Source organism: Gallinula chloropus (genome assembly GCF_964237585.1).
Source record: "Gallinula chloropus genome assembly, chromosome: 5".
NCBI lineage: Eukaryota > Metazoa > Chordata > Aves > Gruiformes > Rallidae > Gallinula > Gallinula chloropus.
The window spans coordinates 50130139-50148857 of record NC_140090.1 but is presented as its reverse complement, the minus strand read 5'-3'; the positions used below and the strand labels follow the sequence as shown (position 1 = coordinate 50148857).

The 18719-nt window shown below is 46.1% G+C and overlaps 1 protein-coding gene across 1 annotated transcript in view; it reads right to left on the bottom strand.

Annotated features, from left to right (window-relative positions):
• The window catches only part of PTEN (phosphatase and tensin homolog), a 45562-nt gene extending 30418 nt beyond the window's left edge, over positions 1-15144 (bottom strand). The window contains exon 1 of the mRNA XM_084264891.1: positions 15037-15144. Coding sequence (XP_084121017.1) covers positions 15037-15115 — 79 coding nt within the window. The 5' untranslated portion in view covers positions 15116-15144. The remainder of the gene's footprint in view (positions 1-15036) is intronic.
• Between the last annotated feature and the right edge of the window lie 3575 nt (positions 15145-18719).

Sequence of the window (18719 nt, the reverse complement as noted above, 5' to 3'; positions counted from 1 at the left end):
TTCCACATAACAGACTGCTATAGCAGCTGCTAAGGTGGCTCTTCAATGCCCAGATACAAGTTAATGCAAGAGACTGGAACACAGATCTGAAAAGGATTTTATATATATATATATATATATATGTATGTATGTATGTATGTTAAAAAACAACATTCCCAACTTCTGGAAAAATATTCTAGTTTCTTGTTCTGAGTTACCTGGGAAAAGCAAGAAACAAATGAACGCTAAGGAAAAAGGCCAAATACCGAAATTCTAAGTTATCATCTAGAACAGATATAGTAAAGAATTCACAACTAATTGCTACAAAAACCCTGGAATTTATTTTCCGGGTGGTGTAACGATATAAGGATTATTATTTTTATTTAAACAGAGCTTAAAAAACCATTTAAAAAACCTTGGGAGTACTTTATCAGAAATTATGATGTAGCAAAGACACTGAGCTGAAAAGCTAAACAGAAATGAAACTAGCAGCTCGAAAACAGACCGTACCCCGCTGCATTAACATACTCCTCCTCAAACTAATTTTAGAAGGAGCAAGAACAAAGCATGATATGTTTGAAGTCGTCCCTGCTTTAAATCAGGGGGCTGAAACAGGCCATTTCCAGAGATCCTTTTCAATCTAAATTATTCCAGAACTATAAGAATGAATTTACATTTCATGGTTAAAATATAACATGGCTCCAAAGAGCAGTATCACAACAGAAGATGTTGCAGCAGATTCCAAGATATTAATATTCCAGTTACTTGTACACACAAACACACAAAGCCTGAAGTAGGATACAAACTACTTTACTACATCCCTACAGAATTCCCCTGAGCCTGAGTACTCACAGGGAAGCAGCACGGACCAAGTTTTGCATTTACACAGTTAAGTAGGAGACTTAAAACCATTAAGAACTGAATACACGGAAATAATGTTTTCTGCTCTCAAAAAAAACCCAAGAATGAGCATTTACTATGCTGTAACCCAAGTATTAATAGACATTGCTCTGCTTGAACTATTCAAAAGCTGATTTATGCAGACAATGAGAAAAAAATGAAAGCTTTTGAGAATACCAAATAAGCTTGTGTGCATGTATCTCAATATAAAAGGGGTTCACGTCTGATTTCCAGTTTATTCTGTACTTGCCCAAGCCCTAAAAAAAGATTATCTTGGGAGAAAAAAACCCAAACAACCCGCATTATGTTGCTTAACTTCCAGAGCTTGTGATAACTTCAGATACTATCAAATCACATCAATCTTAAACTTTGAACTTCACTCTTAGCATTTTACTCTGCAAGCAGTTCATGCCTCCTTGTTCAATTAACAAGAGGCACTGTATAATTAGCAATATATTTACTATTTTATCAGTTACTACTTGCCATAAGCAGAAGAAACAGCTTATAAATCAGCACACCTGCTCCATGTCCACTACCCACTGCATTATCCAACTTGCAGGTAGCACAGCCCATCACCCACCCCTCATTCAAACTGTCAGCTAGCAACAGGGGTAAAATAAATGCATTTTGACACACCACATCACAACAAAACTCAAGTTTCATCTATAGTATCAGCCCTGTGACAGATGTGCAAACTTCACAAAATTACCATGTAACTTTGCTCTTATTTCTATTTGCAATCATGAGCTTTACTACACTTTATTTTCTCCATGCATTTCAGCCTGCAGTTTGTGTTCAGATGCTTTTCTTCTGCTGTTGGCTTCTCCTCTCCAAGCAGCTAAGGAACGAAATACTTTCCAGGATTCCCAGCTGGTGCAAGATGGAAGTGAAGCAGACAGACACCCCAAGTGAAGGGAACAGAACATCTTAACAGCAGCGTTTCCAGTTTGCAGGCTCACAGACTTGTCCAAACATCAAAGCCTCAAAACACGCAGGCAGAGAGAGATAAAATGTTCCGAAATAACCAGGGCGGTCTCATGCTTTTGGAAAGCACGATCCCCTTTTGGATCCTGCATCTCATGTGACCCTTCTCCCCTCCCCTGCTCTTCAAGGGCGATGCAAGCGTGATACATGCATGACTTGCAAGCATTTCTGCTTTGAAATAGGAGCAAGCCTGCAGAACTGAGTGCTTAAGCTTAACTGTACATCATCTGAGGCGTGTTTTTAAACCCTGAGCCCGTACTGCAAAAAGATGTTCCACAATATGCCAGTAAGTAACAATAAAAAAAAAGGAAAAAAGAGGAAAAAGACTTAAATTGGTGGGAGGGGGGAAGGAGGAATCCATTTACTGGTGCCGATTCAATAGCAGCATGGCATGCTCTGGGGTTTTGCAGCCTGACATCACAAAAACTGAAGTGTTGCTGAAACAAAGATCTCAACTGCAAGCCAGGGAGGGGGGTGTCTCTGTATTTTCCTAAAAACATGATTATTTTGAAACAGGCAAGCCAAATTCTTCCCTACCTAAACCTAAGTGTCCTGAGGTACCTTACTTAGTATCTCCAAGTCTTCGACTGGAATGTGATCCACAGCCCGCTGCTGACTCACTCCTCTGTCTGCAACAGATCTGGCGTCAAAGGACAGCGGGCACAGCAGGACACCCTTCCATGGTACCCACACCCAATGACGGCAAGCAACACCTATGACAAATGCATTTGTACTGCTGGTGAAGATCAGCCTGTGTCTTTTTCATACATGCTTTCTGAAGCAGGACACTGCTTTGAAAGGCTGTTGTTGGTTCAAGCAAGTGAAGAATGCCTTTTTGCTGTAAGAAGCAAGGCAAGATGGAAGAACGGAGTAGAAGTGCTCTTGCTGTCTGGCACAGGTATCTCCATCTCGGACCAGAAACTGCGGTTTCATCACTTAACTGAGAAAGCTGCCGTAAAAACAAAGCTCTTCCACCCTTTCTTCTCTGAAAAGTGAGAAGATGCCCCAAGATCCACAGCAAGAGGCAGGGAGGGTTGTTACCGCTTTCTTCCTGCCACTGGGCACCCTGTCTTCCTCAAGGCCAACCTGTGATCACTGCACAGCAGGGTACAGAGCCAGACATCGTCTTCTTCAGCAAGTTTCTGCTATCACCAGCCACACTCATGGTTCAGAGACGCTGCTTTGCACACCTCAGTTAATGTAACACTGATTTTCAAAGCTGAAATTAAAATACTCGCTACCAAGATGAGATTTCTTACAGAGAAGCTTGGAAGCTGGGCTTGCATTCAAAGCAAGAGTTCTGAGTCATCATGAAATCGGTAATGATACTGATAATTTTAGAAACCTGGAAGAACCGATAATTTAAAACATGCAACAAATCCATCATCAATTCAAAGCTTTTTTTTTTTAAGACAGACAAATGAAAATGGAAAAAGCCTCAGCCATTTACTGAGGCACTTCTACATCACATGCAAAACAAAGTTAACCAAACTGCCTTAAGTACCAGAGTTTTAAATGGACTTCACAGAAAATAAAATAAAAAGAACCCTGTCACGTTTTGCCAAAGTAGCTCTTTCCTAAGAAACCCTGCCCATATACTGGATTTTAAAGCACTCATTCCTTTCTCAATCCTGTAAGCATGTAGGCTGGGATTTTAGTTAGGCATCATAAAATAAAACCCCAGACAGACTCATGATACACAACACTAAAATGCCACCCTCTACTCACGTTCAGGCTTCTTGCCAAAAACACTTCAGCTTTCAAATGCGTGAAGATGACACTACACTACACCCAGGGAACCTTAAGATGAAAGTACCCAATAATTTGCTAAGTCACCAAATGCCACAAGGAAAGAAAAGCAATGGTTCATCAATACTGCAGATATACCAAAGCAAATAATCCACACATCACTTCAGAAGTGTTTTTGCTCTAATGCTGTTCATAGATTTAACAAAACACTGCTCTTAAAGCCTGAAATCATTCCCACATGCTCAAGATGATAGTCTTTCCAGTTGCTATGAGAAAAATCCTGCATCATTATGCAAATCAGGAGTTATAATCACTTTCAAAAATAGCTGTCTATATATTCACATCATGCCAAGATCAAATTAAAGAAGAAGCAATATACGCTTTGAATTTTACATACATATACATACAGACACAAAAGCCAATCACTAGTGTTGGTCCTCTGCTCACAAATTCAGCCTTTTTCCTAATAATGGAAGATGGCCAAAAAAGCATACCAAAATATTTACCAATTCTTAAGGAGCCACAAGAAACTGGCTAAAATAAGACAGCTAAAGTCTTTCCTGCAGTGATCAACATCCCCAATGAATATCCAGAATGTGACTCGTTAAGACTTCCTAAGCAATTTTATCAAGTCCTAATTTCAAACAAAGTATTTAATCCCTACCTGCTCTGCTCACAATGGCACCTATAACTGAAAAAACAGAGCAAATGACCTAATCTTCCTATTTTATAAGCACACTAGAGCATGCAGTACCTAAGTATTTACATACAGCTTTATTTTTTAAACCCAATGCTCACAAAGGATTTTAGATCAACACAAAAAAATGGAAAAAAACCCCACTTTAAAACGAGCTCTTTACAATCAAAGGCTTTAGGAAGATCTACCAGGCACTAGGCTTCACCTTTCTCTAAAAAGGAAATTTAAAACAAGCTGAGTGTTCCTGAAGCTGTGAATGAAAGTCACTGTTCAAGCCATGCTTTGAGGCTAAAAAACTTGCTGCAAAACCTGAACCTGACACCAGCAAATAAAAGGACAGCAGTCCATTTTTTCCAACCCTCAGTTTCCACCTTCCAAATATAACTCTTATTTAACAAAGAACAGATTTAAACTGGTGAATCTGTGGCCTGAAAAAAGCTTGACAACTGCCAGGAATGCTAATTTTCACTTCCAGTCAGGCAGGCGAGGCATGTTCCTTGCTTTAATCCATGCCTAAACAGCCCACTCCTCATTCACGCGCAAGCTGCTGTCAGCTTTTCTCCGCTATACATCACCCTCCCGGCTGCAGAGAGCCACAGAGCAGGGGAAACCAGCCTCTCGCACAGGGGGGGCCAAGCTTTCAACTGGTAAAGTCCTGTTTGATAACGACACCACAGAGCAGAGGAACGACATGACTTTGAAGTCTCCAGAAGTTGCTTTGTCGTCTCAGTTTGTCTGCAATTTTCAGGAACTCTGACTTCAGTAACCACGCAACGTGGTCTAGCGGCGCATCTGGCCCTACCAGCTCTGAACCGTTAGTGTGCTAACCTCAAGCCCTTTCACTCCAGCTTAGAGGAGTCTGTATAGCATCGGCAAGGAGAGAGGACTGTTCTTGCTGTTCAACAGCTTGACAGCCTGAAGCTACAGGGGGAAGTGTTACAAGAAGTGTCCACACTCCAAACTGATTTAAGAGTCCTGACAAATGGCCAAGCTCTTATTAGTGCCATTTTCTTGACAGTACCCCTACCAGTAAAAAAAAAAAAAAAAAAGAGGAAAATAGAGCCAGCCAAATGTAGAGAAGTTTCCTAGCATATACACTGTTTAGACTGTGCACATGCATACCTTTCTCTGCTTAACAGGCAGCACTTCCATTAGCCAGCCTAAAACACAAAATCAGTTTACTATTTTTCTGTGAGTCTGGATAACCAGGAAGAACGGAGGAAATGAACAGGAAGAAAGTTCTTCAGAGCAAAGGAGGATTCCTTGTAGCCAGCCAGCTGCACTTGCCAACTCTACCATCTGTGCCTTAAAGGAGAAAAGAGACCAACTCAAATGCGGCTGAGAAACATTTTATGATTTAGAAGAAACTCATTTAACCCTTTAACGATCAATATTTCAACTCCAACCTTTTTTCCCTCCTCCTTTTCTTAAATCTTTTTGCTTCTAATTTAAATGAACCAACAAAACTGTGGCTCCTTTGTATCCAAGGCTGCAAAACATGTCCAGATGAGGTCACGTGTCTGATAACAGGTCTGGAGGAGAACTCAAATTTCTGCAGCATGAAGGTGTGGGTCATAAGATGCTTGAAGATGGTACTGTCAGGTTGTCTCATGGGCCAGCCGCATCCTCAACTCACTACGACCCCACAGAGGGGCTCCTGGACTTGCTGTATTGCATTTGGGAGGTATTCCTAGAGCAAATCTTCCCCTTTATCTGTGAGGTCTGTGGAATGGAGCTCTCAGCCACAGAGAAACTTTGCTGAACAGCTCATTGTGTCTGGAACGCTGGAGAAAATCCACATGTATTCTACATAACCAGTACATACCGCTTTTTTGCAAACCACAGCATGAACTTCATAAACCTCACAGTAGATATAAAAAAACTGGTAACAGAAGCATCAAAGATGGTATCTACTCTGCAGAAGAGCTTGTTCTGACAAAGACTGGGAAAAAGATGCCTTTAACTTCCATTTTAAGATGGTCTGGAATCACAAAAAAAGGTAAGAAAGCATGCAGATAGTAAAGGGAATGTGAACTTGTTGTAAAGAGCTGCAAACCCCTCTAAACCAGACGACAATACTACTAAACACACAAAATGCTACCCTTCTCATTAAGAAAAAGCCAAGAGCAAACAGAAGCATAACAAATGATGCAACACCACACTGTGGCATCCATATAAAACTTGATACAAAGGCCTCTTCAGCCAGGGAGTCCAACATTGGGCCTCAACTACAGGCCAACACCACTGAACAAAACCCTACAATCCCAGCAAGGTTCTGGAGGTAAAAACATGCAGAGGTCCAGTCAAGAAGGCCTTTTGTTTCCGCTCCCACTTTGGAAGAAGCCACATCCTCCATCTTTTCACCCCTAGCCTGGCACCCCCCCTAGCTGCAGCAGCACCCAGCAGCCCAAGGCCAGCGGCCAAGGACAAGGGTAGGCACAAGGATGAGCAGCTGTCCTCCAGATCACACATCTGCTGAGGTGGATCTTCTCAGTAGGAGACAACCTACATGAGAAGCCTGCCGCCCCTCAGTTTGAGATTTGCGATTTTACAAGCTCATCTATTTTAACCCAGGGACCAAATTCAGCGTGAAGGCTTTCAAGCCAGAGGACTGGACCTCCCTAGTTCGTGTTCTCAGAACACTACCACACTTTGCAGGGTCTCCTCTAAAGAAGCACCGATGTGTACTTAAGCATATCCTAACCTCAAACACCCACAGAAAAATACAAGAATTTTATTCAGCGAAAAGAAGTCAGTACAGAGAGTCACTACTTTGATATTTACTGACAGGAAGTGAAAAATAGCTCGGTCTCAACTTTTTGCAAGTCTGAAAGGACATCAAAAATTTTCAGAGACAAGGGAATTTAAAATAGCTATGGGGACCAGAAGACAAATATGTCACACTAAAAAAGATTTATAAAGCTCCCAAACTAGAATGAATTCATCAAACTTTAATTGGGGGATGGTGATCCAAGAGAAGACACAGGCGAGCAGCAAAACAAGACAGAAGGCCAACCTAACAACTGTTTCTCCACCAATGAGCCCTGAGTAGATAATATTAATTTCATTATAATGAGATCTAGCATTTACCTCCTCTAAATGTTAGCACAAAGGAGGGAAGAAAAAAAAAAAAAGGACATTACTTCTCCAACTCGCCCACACAAGAAATTAAAGAACAGAAAATACACAACTACTTCCAATTCTAGCCTGATATATACCCAGGCAACACAATGAATTAAGCAGAGGCCTCTAAGAAAATTAATCATGCAATTAAAAGCTATTACACCACAGCTCCACAAAGGCAGAATTAAGTTTATAAAGATATTTCTTAAGCACTTCGCTACCAAAAAAAGAAGCCAACAACAAAACCCTGAATATTAAGCAGTTCTTTATGCACTGCTGCATGTCAGGGCTGTGAAGCTGGGACTTCATCTTTAAAGGGAACAATGCCAGCTTTTGCAATAGTCATCGTCCCAAACGCAGAGTTTAATTTTTTAGCACACAGCCAATTACCATTTGAATCACAGAGCCCGCTACTCAGCTACTACAGCTACAGCGCCTAAAAGTCATTATTAAGATAACATAGATTTATGCAGCATGATACACAGCCTAACTGCATGATTATTTACTTCCATCCTACAAAACTACTTTTTTTCCCTCCCAGAGTTTCATAGGTGAGCCGGTAAGCAAGGCAGCTGACTGCAGGAGCAAAGAGGACGCTAGCTTGAATTAAAAACTAGAACAAGGATTTGTTTACATCTGAAATATCAACTCGGGAGTAAGATGCATTCAAAAACTAACAGCAATCTCTGAACCCAAAGTAGAGTCAGCCACCCACAAAGCATTCATGTTTCAGAAGGGATGCTGCTCCACAGGGTCACTTATGAACGCTCCCAGTATTTTTTAATAAAATCCCTTTTTGCAGTCCAAAAATCACCATGCCAGCAACTCTCACAAGCTTGCAGAGCTTTAATCCCCAAAACCTTCACAGAAGTATCAAATCAAAGAAGCTCACAACTACCCTGGTTAAGAGGAGGCATCAGCCATACCCAGCCATCAGCACTCAAGTCCACAGTTTATCCCACTTACCTCCCCCCAAAATACCATGCAGTAATTAACCTTCGACATCACCGCACATTAGGCATAGCAACTGAATCCCAATCACACACAGCTCTGAGCTCCACATTATTCAACAGGTACTCAAGCTAGAAAGGAGGTGGGCTTTAAAAGTTAAGTTATGACTAATGACAGCAACTTCAGTCTGTAATGTAATTAAGGGATTTGACAGCTCACATGCCTATTTCCTCCCTTTTCATCCAGTTTGTTAGAACACAACTATTGTTGTGTATCGTTATACAAGAATAATTTTCCTGTTTAAACACGTCATAAGGGAAGACTCCAGGCGATAGTACCGGGGGTATAATTTGTCAGCTTATGCTGTATTAATGTTGCAACAACATTAATCCATTAAAAAATATAATTTCATTTAAGAAATATCCAGAGACTCACAACTGGCAAAAGCAACTTTGGTACATAAAATTTCAGCTTTGCAGTTAAAAGTTTTGGCATGGCCTTACTTTTTTTAGCATGAGGGGTTTTAACGTACTGTGGTAATAAAGCATTCCTTCAGTCATATTCTTACTGAATAAAATATATCAATTACTTCCACAACAACAAAGAGTATTTTGGTATCCAAATCATCCTAGAAGGTAAAAAATGGAAAATACAGTCATCTCTGGAAGAAAATTAGAAAATTCCACAATCTTCTACCCAGTGTTCTAGCAAGTCATTGAGCAAATACCAGCTTTCTCTACAGCAGTCACTGTATCCAAAACCTTTTGGCAGTAAAGTTCTCAAATGTCAGATGTGTAAAGCACAGCACGGGACAGCACAGGAAAAACACATTCTTGTCCCAAAGAAATCTCGTCATCACCAGCCTACCAGCCATCAAGGGCCAACCAATGGCTCTGTATGTATTATGCTGTGGCAATAATAGCCATTGCAAGTGTAGCACAAGCTCCACACTCTAGGCTATATCCCTTCCCTAAATATGCCGTAACCATCCCATAAAGTCAGTGGAAGTCACATGTAATTATCTTGAGGACAGAAAGGCCTTCCTGACTAGCATGAGTTCCTAGAAAGATGCACTTTTAAAATTCATAAGCTTTCTTCAAGGCCCAAGTAGGACCCAGTCCTGACACACAGCCAGCCAACTTTACACCAAGGGCTAAACCAATAGCTTAAAAGGTAGGACTTTCCAGAGTTGCTCAACGCTGAGCTAACTGTCCTCAAAGTCACCAACCAGCCTTAAAGATAACGTCTGAAGGGCCTCAAGTGCAAACACCTCACAGGTCTTATTGTAACGGATAATGAAGATTAACTCGGATTTTTCCTTAAGAAAAAAATAAAAAGCTCAAAACCAGCACCAGCCCTAGTAAAGCTTGTGCTTTATTCAGCATTTGCCCTTTTAACGTTTAACTGCAAAGCTTTGGATGTTCTGAAAATTACATGCACTTAACTAAGTTTAGGAAGAGATTTCAATGAAGATTAACTTGCGTTGGGTTTTTTTTTTCCCCTAAAGGTCACCATTGCAGAAAATGTTATAAGGTGTCCAACATCATCTGTGCTTCTTTCTTTCCCCACCTTGAAGAGCTATGTGAAACCAAGAATCAGCTTGCCGATGTAAGTGTGCACAAGCAGTTATTTTTTAACTTCGTGTTTAGCTTGTGCAAACAGCCTCCAGAAATGCTGCGCGCGCTGACGAAAAATTTCTGATGATGCAAGATTAAGTAGTTTGTTAGGAAGCCTGTGCTACACTCAAATAGGAGCAAAGAGATGAGGTGTAATTTGCCAAGCATCTTTTGAGTCCTCCTCAAGGCAACTGCAGTCAAAAAGCAGGGTAGAAAGGGGCTGAGGGTTGCTCTGAATGGATGCAGCGAGGGTTGTGCTTGCTCATACGGTGGGGGTTTTGTGCGTAGGCTTTGGCTGTCAGACAACGCTATCCACAAATACACACATACTACAGCAATATGTCAAGGGGGGGGAGTTAGGTTGCAAGGAGAAGCGATCAAGCACGCGCCTCTAACCCCAGAAGAGAAAAACGCACAGACACACTTGCATCCATCACCACCTCACTCTACCCAGACAATTCAAAACTCTCCATCCTCTGCAGGTACAGAAAGACCAACTTTCCCAGGTTCAAATACATCCCACAGCAAGCGAGCAGGCAGTGGCATCAAACGTCGACAACTCCACAGCCGGCACTGTTTTACCGCTGTCTATTCAAACTGGCTTCTGAGATGAATTCAGAGCAAAACCAGCACTGATCTTGTCCAAAACCCAAGATCGTCCCAGGCTCCAGAAGTAAAATGAGTCTGTCGGGCTTTTAACACCACTAAGTAACGTGGTTTACTCCAGAACAAAGAAATACTTTTCCACCAATAAAATGCATTGCCAGTTGGTTTCTTCTAGTCTCTTCTAAACCCTTACACCAGCCCTCACTGCCCTTGTGCACAAGAAAAGCTCGTTACAAAGCATCTAACCAACTTAAATTTTAAAACGAAACCAAGTATTTTAGACGAATGGCATTTCCAACTTGGGCTCTATTTTTAAACACAGTATGTACCTCATGCCACTTTTTTTTTTTTCCTGGAAGCTGAACCATTTTGAGTGAAGTCACGTAATTTAAACTTTCATTAAAAACGCAGAGTGCTTTAGGACTGCAAACAGCATGGAGCACTGGGACACTGTGAGCAGCCTCCACTCGCAGTTTTAGTGTTCTGAGAGACACGGCGTTGTGCAAGACAAACTACACGCGAGGCTTGCAAATAAGCTACACCAAACACCTCATCTTTACCAAATACTGCTGCAGCTCATACGACTATGTAGGTCACGAGCTACACACGCTTCAATTAAGGATGAGGGTAGGCAGGCTCTACCCCATGCTCGGGTGAGATGGCTGTTTTCATGGCTAACAGAAGGCCTGGAAATACGAGACAAAGTTTAACCAATGCTGTTACGGGCACAAGAGCAATTACATTATTTTTTCCACTTGAAATAGTTAAGCCACTTGCTAAACTCTGTTGCATGCAGGCAACCAATGCAACATGCAAGACTCGCATGCAAGCAGTCTCTCTCCTCACTGTTCCCTACAGTAAAATGGTCAATAGCCAAGCTGCCTGATTTCAGAAGTGCCAAAGGTGCCTCAAAAAATATACTGGTCATTGCATCATAAAGAAATGCAGCCATCTTAAAAGCAAGCCCTTAATCCAAACTTTCCTTCTCTGCCATTTGCAGCAAAAGGTATCCGGTATTGCTGAATTAGAAACCCAAATAAATCGGGAATAAATACAGGTTTTGAAATTAAGTATTAAAGGCAGAGATGTTGAATCAGCTTTTTTAAACCCTCTTCTAAAATTCAGATTATTCTTTCCAAGAGGTGCATAAAAAAGACTGTTCAGAAAGAAAAGAATATTTGATTAGATGAAAAGTTATATCAGTATGTTTTGGAAAGACATTTGTTTCATGATTAGCACATAGGACTCTTCCTATTGTGTATGTAAAGCTACTGATTTTAAGACCTCACTATTCCCTTTTCCTAAAATCCTGCATTATCCACACAAGAAGAATTCTTAACCGGCACACCAGGAACTGAAAGTCCCAAGCACAACATACTGTACCATACAAACATATGAGCCAGTTTTAAATGGATTCGACACAGCCTAACAGAGAAGAGGGAGGGGAAGAAGGAAAAAAAAAAAAAAAAAAAAAAGTGTCCTGCAAAAGGACTTTGGCACTCTGCGCCTCACCCAGCCTGCTTCCGGCAGGGTATTCCCTCCAATGCCTTGGGAGAACCTGCCGGGACCAAAACGTACAGACTGCAGGTCTTTGCAGAAGACAAGACAGATGAGACACGGTAGGCTGGGGATCACACACCTCACCTGGATTCGCTGTAGATTCATTTTATCCTTCACCTCCCAAAGACCAGGTAGCGATGACCAGCTAGTGAGCGTTTCAGAGCCACCAAGCTACTTGCACAGAAGTATTTAGTGGAAAAGGAATTCAAACTTCTGTTTCCTATATCTTGGCTAAACGCCTGAATCACTGCACCATCCAACTCATGCCTATCTCTTTCAGCTTGACAGAAGCAGCTACCCCACAATGACCAGTGAGCTGTAACACAGGACACTCCTCAAGCTCGGATGTGCAGGGAAGAAAAGCTCATCAACAGCATAAACATAGATGGTACCTTGTCTTGGTCTCAAAATTTGAAAGCTCCAGCACACGGTGAGAAGTACCTTGGAGCAACTTATACCCCAGTCCTCCTACTATGCACCACATGCCTTGCCAAACAGCTCATGTTTGAGGTTTCTTTCTCTTCATCTGAGACCACATGGTCGGAGAGCAAGCTCCCAGCTCAGTCCTCTTGTCTACACGTGTAAGAAACAACAAGGTTATTTTCCAGCTACCAGGTACGATGAGCAGCAACTCCACCACAGCCCTGCAAAAAGAATGTCTCTGAGAAGCCTGCACACAGTGATAAAAAAAAATGAAACTTTCGCTTCAAGCAAAGCCATTGTACTCTACTCGCAGCAGTCTTCATTATCTGTTCAAAATTATGCAGCCACAAAAAAAGACAAAAAAAGAAAAACAAGAGGGAAGGACTTTGAGCATGAGTTTCTTCCAGAGATATTTCTGCAATCATGATAAAAACACCTTTCCTATAAATTCTATTACAGGATAGTAGCCAGCTACTCCTTTTAAAACAAAAACAAACCTAGCCTAGGCCCAGTGTTCAGTGGCCCACTTCTAATGCAAAAGTCCAAGAATAAAACTAACAAGAAGGAAAAAAAAAAAAGCAATAAACTCCATTTGGCACACCATTCGCAACCTTAAGTAAGAAAATCCAGGTTTGACATTCACCAGATTTCCCACTGAGAGCAAATAAAAACAGGTTTTCGCTTGGGTCAAAAAAACTTCTCCCTGCCAATGGCACATCTGGGCAAAGATATCTGAAACACCAAACTCCTCAGCCGCAAAGCCAACTACCTCATCATATTGCCACAGCTTAACTCCTTCTGTAACTACAAGATTCCCAGCAAAGCCACCACTCAGGGAAATCACAGTGTCTAACCAGGACTCGTGCTGTTAAGTCAGCGTAAGGGCTGCGCTGGCCTATGTCAGCATTACAGCTGCCCTAGTTGCAGGCCACTGCTAACGTTTAAAAACAGGGAGCCCAAAATCCTGTATTATCAGTACCAACACCAGAACACAAGAACTACATACCCGGACTGCTGCTTTTTTAACTAAAAGCACGGCAGCCACCTGTGGAAGTCCAAGAACCTTTCAGGGCTCTTTTAAAGCCATGAAAATTTTAGGCCAAGGCTCGATGCAACGGTGTGTGATCTGCGCTAGTTACAGCTGTTACTGGTTTTGCTCCTGTCCGAGAACGGGAATTATTTGTACCGCTACCTATGAGACACATGAGTAATTGCTCCAAAACCCAATAAATCTCACCCTGACCCTGTTACGGACCAGAAAGCACTCTGTCTACAGGGACAAGTCTGGCTCTGATCGCTACTGTCAATACTCATTTCTCTTAGGACAGCTCCAACTTTTTAAGCAAGGCTCTTGCTCCAAAACCTCTCAAACACAGCACTGATCTTTCTTTCTCCACCACCATGCCCACAGCACAGACCCTCCATACTATTAACTCCCCGAAGCATTCAAAGCCAACATCTGGCTGACGCCACGGCACATTTGCTCCAAAGGCCACCAAAACTATACGCTAGCAACGCTTCCCTATAGCTTGACTCATTACCCCTAACTGCATACTAATTACATACTCCAGAATTACAAACCTTCTCGACAAGACCCAATGCACTCTTGACCGTAACACATCCTCATCTTTACTGTATCTGAGGCTATGCCAAAGCACAGGTCATTCCTTGCATTTGGGGATGGGGGAATAAAATAATAAAGAATTTTTTTTTTTTAATTCAGAAGAAGTAATTGCTACCTCCTGTCATCGAGAACCTCACTGCATTGTACAGCAACCCAGCAGGAACTCCAGCACACTGAATAGAGGAAAATCAGGACAGAGGACACTGGCTTTGCCTCTCCCGCCACGGAGACTGAAGGGACCCAAATGAAGTGACAGGCCTGCTGCATTATATTTGCAATTCAAGACGAGTTACTAAATAAATTAAATTTTAAAATTATTTTAAAATAATTCTTACAGAACCCAAAACGTAAAAAGGTACTCTGGACGCGAGTCACAGCAGGACAGGCAAATTTGCTGTGATCTGAAAAACCAACACGGCCGTAGATAAGCGGCAGACCCGGGCGCTAGCAGGGGGAGGAGGGGGGGGTGGGGGCACACAGCACCTCGGCGCACGGGGGTGGCGGCAGGCCGGCCGCAATCCCCAAGGAGCGCTCCCGTTAATCCTCGCCATCACGGAGCTCCCGTTAATCCGCCCGGCTGCCGGGGCCCGGCTCGGCGGCAGCCCGGACAAAAGGAGGCCGAGGCGGCGGGGGAAGGGTGGAGGGGGGGGGGAGGGAGGGAGGGAAAGGGAGGGCGCGGCGGCCCTGGCGAGCCCCGGCGGCAGCCGCCGGCCTCCCGGGCGAAGCGGCACCGGGAAGCGCATTAGGTAACCGCCGCGCAGGTCTGATGCAATAGCTGTACGTGCAGCGCCCGGTGCCGGGCCCCGTCCCCGCCGGGAGGATACAGGTCAGGTCCAGGTCGAAGCCATCCTCCTGGTATCGCCTTTTGTTCCTGCTGACGATCTCTTTGATGATGGCGGTCATGTCTGGCAGCCGGGGGCCGCTCCGGGACAGCACGCTGGGGCCGGGCGGCTGGGCGCGGAGCCGGGAGGCGGCGGCGGCGGGCCGGCGGCCGCCGGGCGGCCCCGGTCGCGGGGCCTGCTGCGCCGGCGGCTCAGCCCCAGGCGGGCCCGCCTCCTCCCGCGGCGGCGGCTCCCGGCGGCGGCGGCTGCCCCCTCCTCCTGCCGCCGCTGCGCCGAGCGGGGCGGGAGCAGCGGCGGCGGCGGCCGAGCAGGGAGGGTCCGGAGCCGGGCCGAGTCCCTGAGGGTGCCGCCGCCGCCGCCGTCTTTGAGGCGAGCGAGGCGGAGGCGGAGAGAGCAGCTCTCCGGCGCTCCGGGCCCCAGCAATGGTGACAGCGGCGCGGGGCGCCCCCCCGGCCCGGCCCCGCTCCGCCCCGCTCCCCGCCCGGGGCGGCGGCGGCGGTAGCGGCGGCGGGCCCGGAGCCGCGCGGTGGGGCCGCGCCGCCGGGCGGGCGGACGCTCCGCGGTGGGGCGACGGCAGCAGCGGTGGCTCCTCAGGGCGTACGGGCCAGCGGCGCGGCCTGGCTCATCCCCCCCGGCCTGCTCCGCGCCCAGCAGCGCCGCGCCAGCGCTAGACTCCCATCATGGCTGCAGCTTCCGAGAGGGGAGGCAGCGCGGCCCCGCCCCCTCGATGCATCCGCCGTCCCTAGAAAGTAGTCCCTCACGAACCGGAGAGCCGCCTCCCGGCCCCACCAGCTCCCGAGACCCTACCCGCCGTGCTGCCCTCCCCTCCCTACGTCGTGCCGCGCTCCTTCCCCCCTCCACGTCCCGCCGCCCCGCGGGGGCGAGGAGGCAGCCGGCGGAGGGATACGGAGGAAGGCACGGTGGTCATGCACTCCGCCGCTCCCAGTGAAGGTACCGTGATGGGTCACGTGGGCGGGCCGCTGAGCTCGCGGCGGCCCCTCCCCCCGCGGGCGGAAGTGGCCGTGCTGAGAGGAACGGGGCTGAGTCCCGCCTCCCCCGCCGCCCTCCGAGCCCCGCCAGCGCCCCGTTCCGCTCCGGGCGTGCTCGCGGCCTGGTGCCGCTCGGGCTGCGCGGCGGACGGGACTCCCCCGTCCCCGCGTCTCCCCAGTCGGGGTTGGCCTGTAGCGCCCGCTGCGGCCAGGTCGGCTGCGCTCGTCCCGGCGCTGGGCCTGGGCCAGGCCGGGCGGGGGTAGCTGCGCTTATGTAACGGCGAGGCAGCGGGTAACGGTCACGGTGCGGCCTCCAAGCCCCACGGGGAAGAGGGAGGGATGGGGATCAACCCATCGCCGGGGCCTCCTCCCCGCGGCCACCGCGACCGAGCTGCCGCTGCGCGGCTGAGCGCTAAGGCCGAGCGAGCCGGGCTGGCTCGGAGCCGCTGCCCGCCGCGGTACGTGAGCGCCTACCGCCCCCTGCAGCCGCCCAGGCCCGGGGGCAGCGGGGTTCGGCGCCGCCGGCTGCTCTCGGGGGTTCAGGCAGCCGAGCACGGCGGTCGGGGCGTGGAAGCGCCCCCGGTGTCCGGCCGGCCGCCTCACCGCTGGCGGCCCCGCTGCTTTTGTAGAGCTACCCGATGCAGGGAAAGAGCTGTCTCAGCCGCCGAATCGACCTTCAGAACCCCAGCAAATAAACCCTGCTGCACAAGGTGCTGCTTCTCCTTTCGGGGCTGGAAACTGCTGTAAGTTTAGGAATTGCCCGTGTTAGCGATCTGTAGGAAAATCAGGCCTGTGGCAATGTGAGCACTGGCTGCAGTCTCGCCGGTTTCCATCTTTCTCATAGTTTGGTACGGCATGATTATTTATTATTTATTTTTGTCCTTTTGCACGCAGACAGGTGAGACGTTACCCTATTGAGGTCACACAACACAGCCTTTTAAGGCAGCTTGGAATGTATGACTTCTGTGGTCTGCTGGAGAACCGTGCCTGCCCCAGCTGCAAGGGAATCAGGAGAGAGCTTGCTAGATCACACGCTGGAAGAAACGGGGTTACCAGACAAACAGGTTTGTAAATTTGCCTTCCTCAAAAACACTGTCCTCGTTGCCTCGTTGGGCATTGAGTGATGTGAGGGATGTCCCATGGAGGTCCAAGATAACCCACCTCTAAAAGAAATCTGCTTCAGGGAGTGAGAAAGCAGTTACCTGTTTTATAAAGGGATGATGGACATATCCAAAAGCCTGCAAGGAACCAAAACAAAAGGAAAATTGAACCACTTCCTATATGACTCGGAAAAACTACAGTATGGCAAGACCAGCCTGATGGAAAGAGGAGAATCTATGCACCACTTTTCCCCTTCTCCCTGAAAAGCAGATTATGGAAACCTGGCAGGTACCTCCCTGATCCTGGGTTGAAGTTGTAAGTCCTCCTCGTATATTTCTGAGGCTGGCAGGTAAAGACACCTGCTGAAGACACTTTGTGCATCTTGTTACACACATCAACTCACAGTGAAGATGGCCTTTGTGGAAAATCTCTCCATGGTTTGCTCAGGGAGAATGGCTGTCAAGATACATTTGAACAGGGCAACTGGGAGTAAAACAGCACTCGCTAGCGTACTGGTTGAGTGCTGTGGGAAATTGGTTCATACCTGGTGATAGGAAGAATTGGATAAAACACGGTACTCGGTGGATGTGAAGATGTATTAAGTAGTGATTTGTGCGTGTATGAATTACAACACTTCCCTTTTCCTTTATGGAGAGCGACAAAAAAAGAATTCAAAAGTGCAAGATAAATCCTGTGTCTTGTCTGATCTTTAAACAGCATTTAAGAGAGGTGCTGGAGTCCGGCTGCAGATGGCTGGAGGAGGAAGAGGAACGGGAGGGTGAAATGCTACACTTTGCCTTTAAGGGCTCAAAATAAACTGGAACATAAGGTGGAGGGATTTCCTGGGTTGCTGCAGCCTTCAGCCTTTGCAAATGCTGTATTATATAATTCCTTTCATTAATGTATCCAGTTTCATCTTAAGGTCTTTTGCCACTGCTATTCCCCACTGGGAAGCTGTTCCCAGAACCTTCTTCTGATTTTCATGCTAAATATATTTGTGACTGGTTTATATCCATTTATTCTTGTCCCAGCATTGGCCTTAAATAGCTCCTGCTCCATAGCATTTACCCTCCTTACCCTCTGCGCTCCTATGGGCAGAAAGGTCCCTCTTCACCACCACCTGACAACGCTATGCTGGCTGAGCTCCCCTAACTTTCCACCCTCCTCATCATTCACCTGCATGAAACCCTACTTTTGGGTGCTGGACTTGGAGGTTATGCATAGACTGATGGCAGAAGTGGCTAGCAGATTAAGATCATCTTTGAAAAAACACTTCTGAAAGTCCTCCAAGCTGTCAGCATTGACCCTCTTTTTCTAACATCTGACTATGTTTTATCTCTTGCTAGGAAGTTGGTATGGCTTAAATGAAAGTCCTTTTGCTATATTCCCAATTCCAAGTCAGACCAAGCAGTCTGAGCAGAAGGTATCTATCTTGCTTGTGCCACAGCAAGGCCTGGGACAGGCTTTTGTCACACCATGCAGCGATATAACTGTTGAAATCTCATGACGCAGCCTGCAGAACTACACCAGCAATTGGTAGGATAGGGAAAGAGAACATAATCATGCCACTGTTCA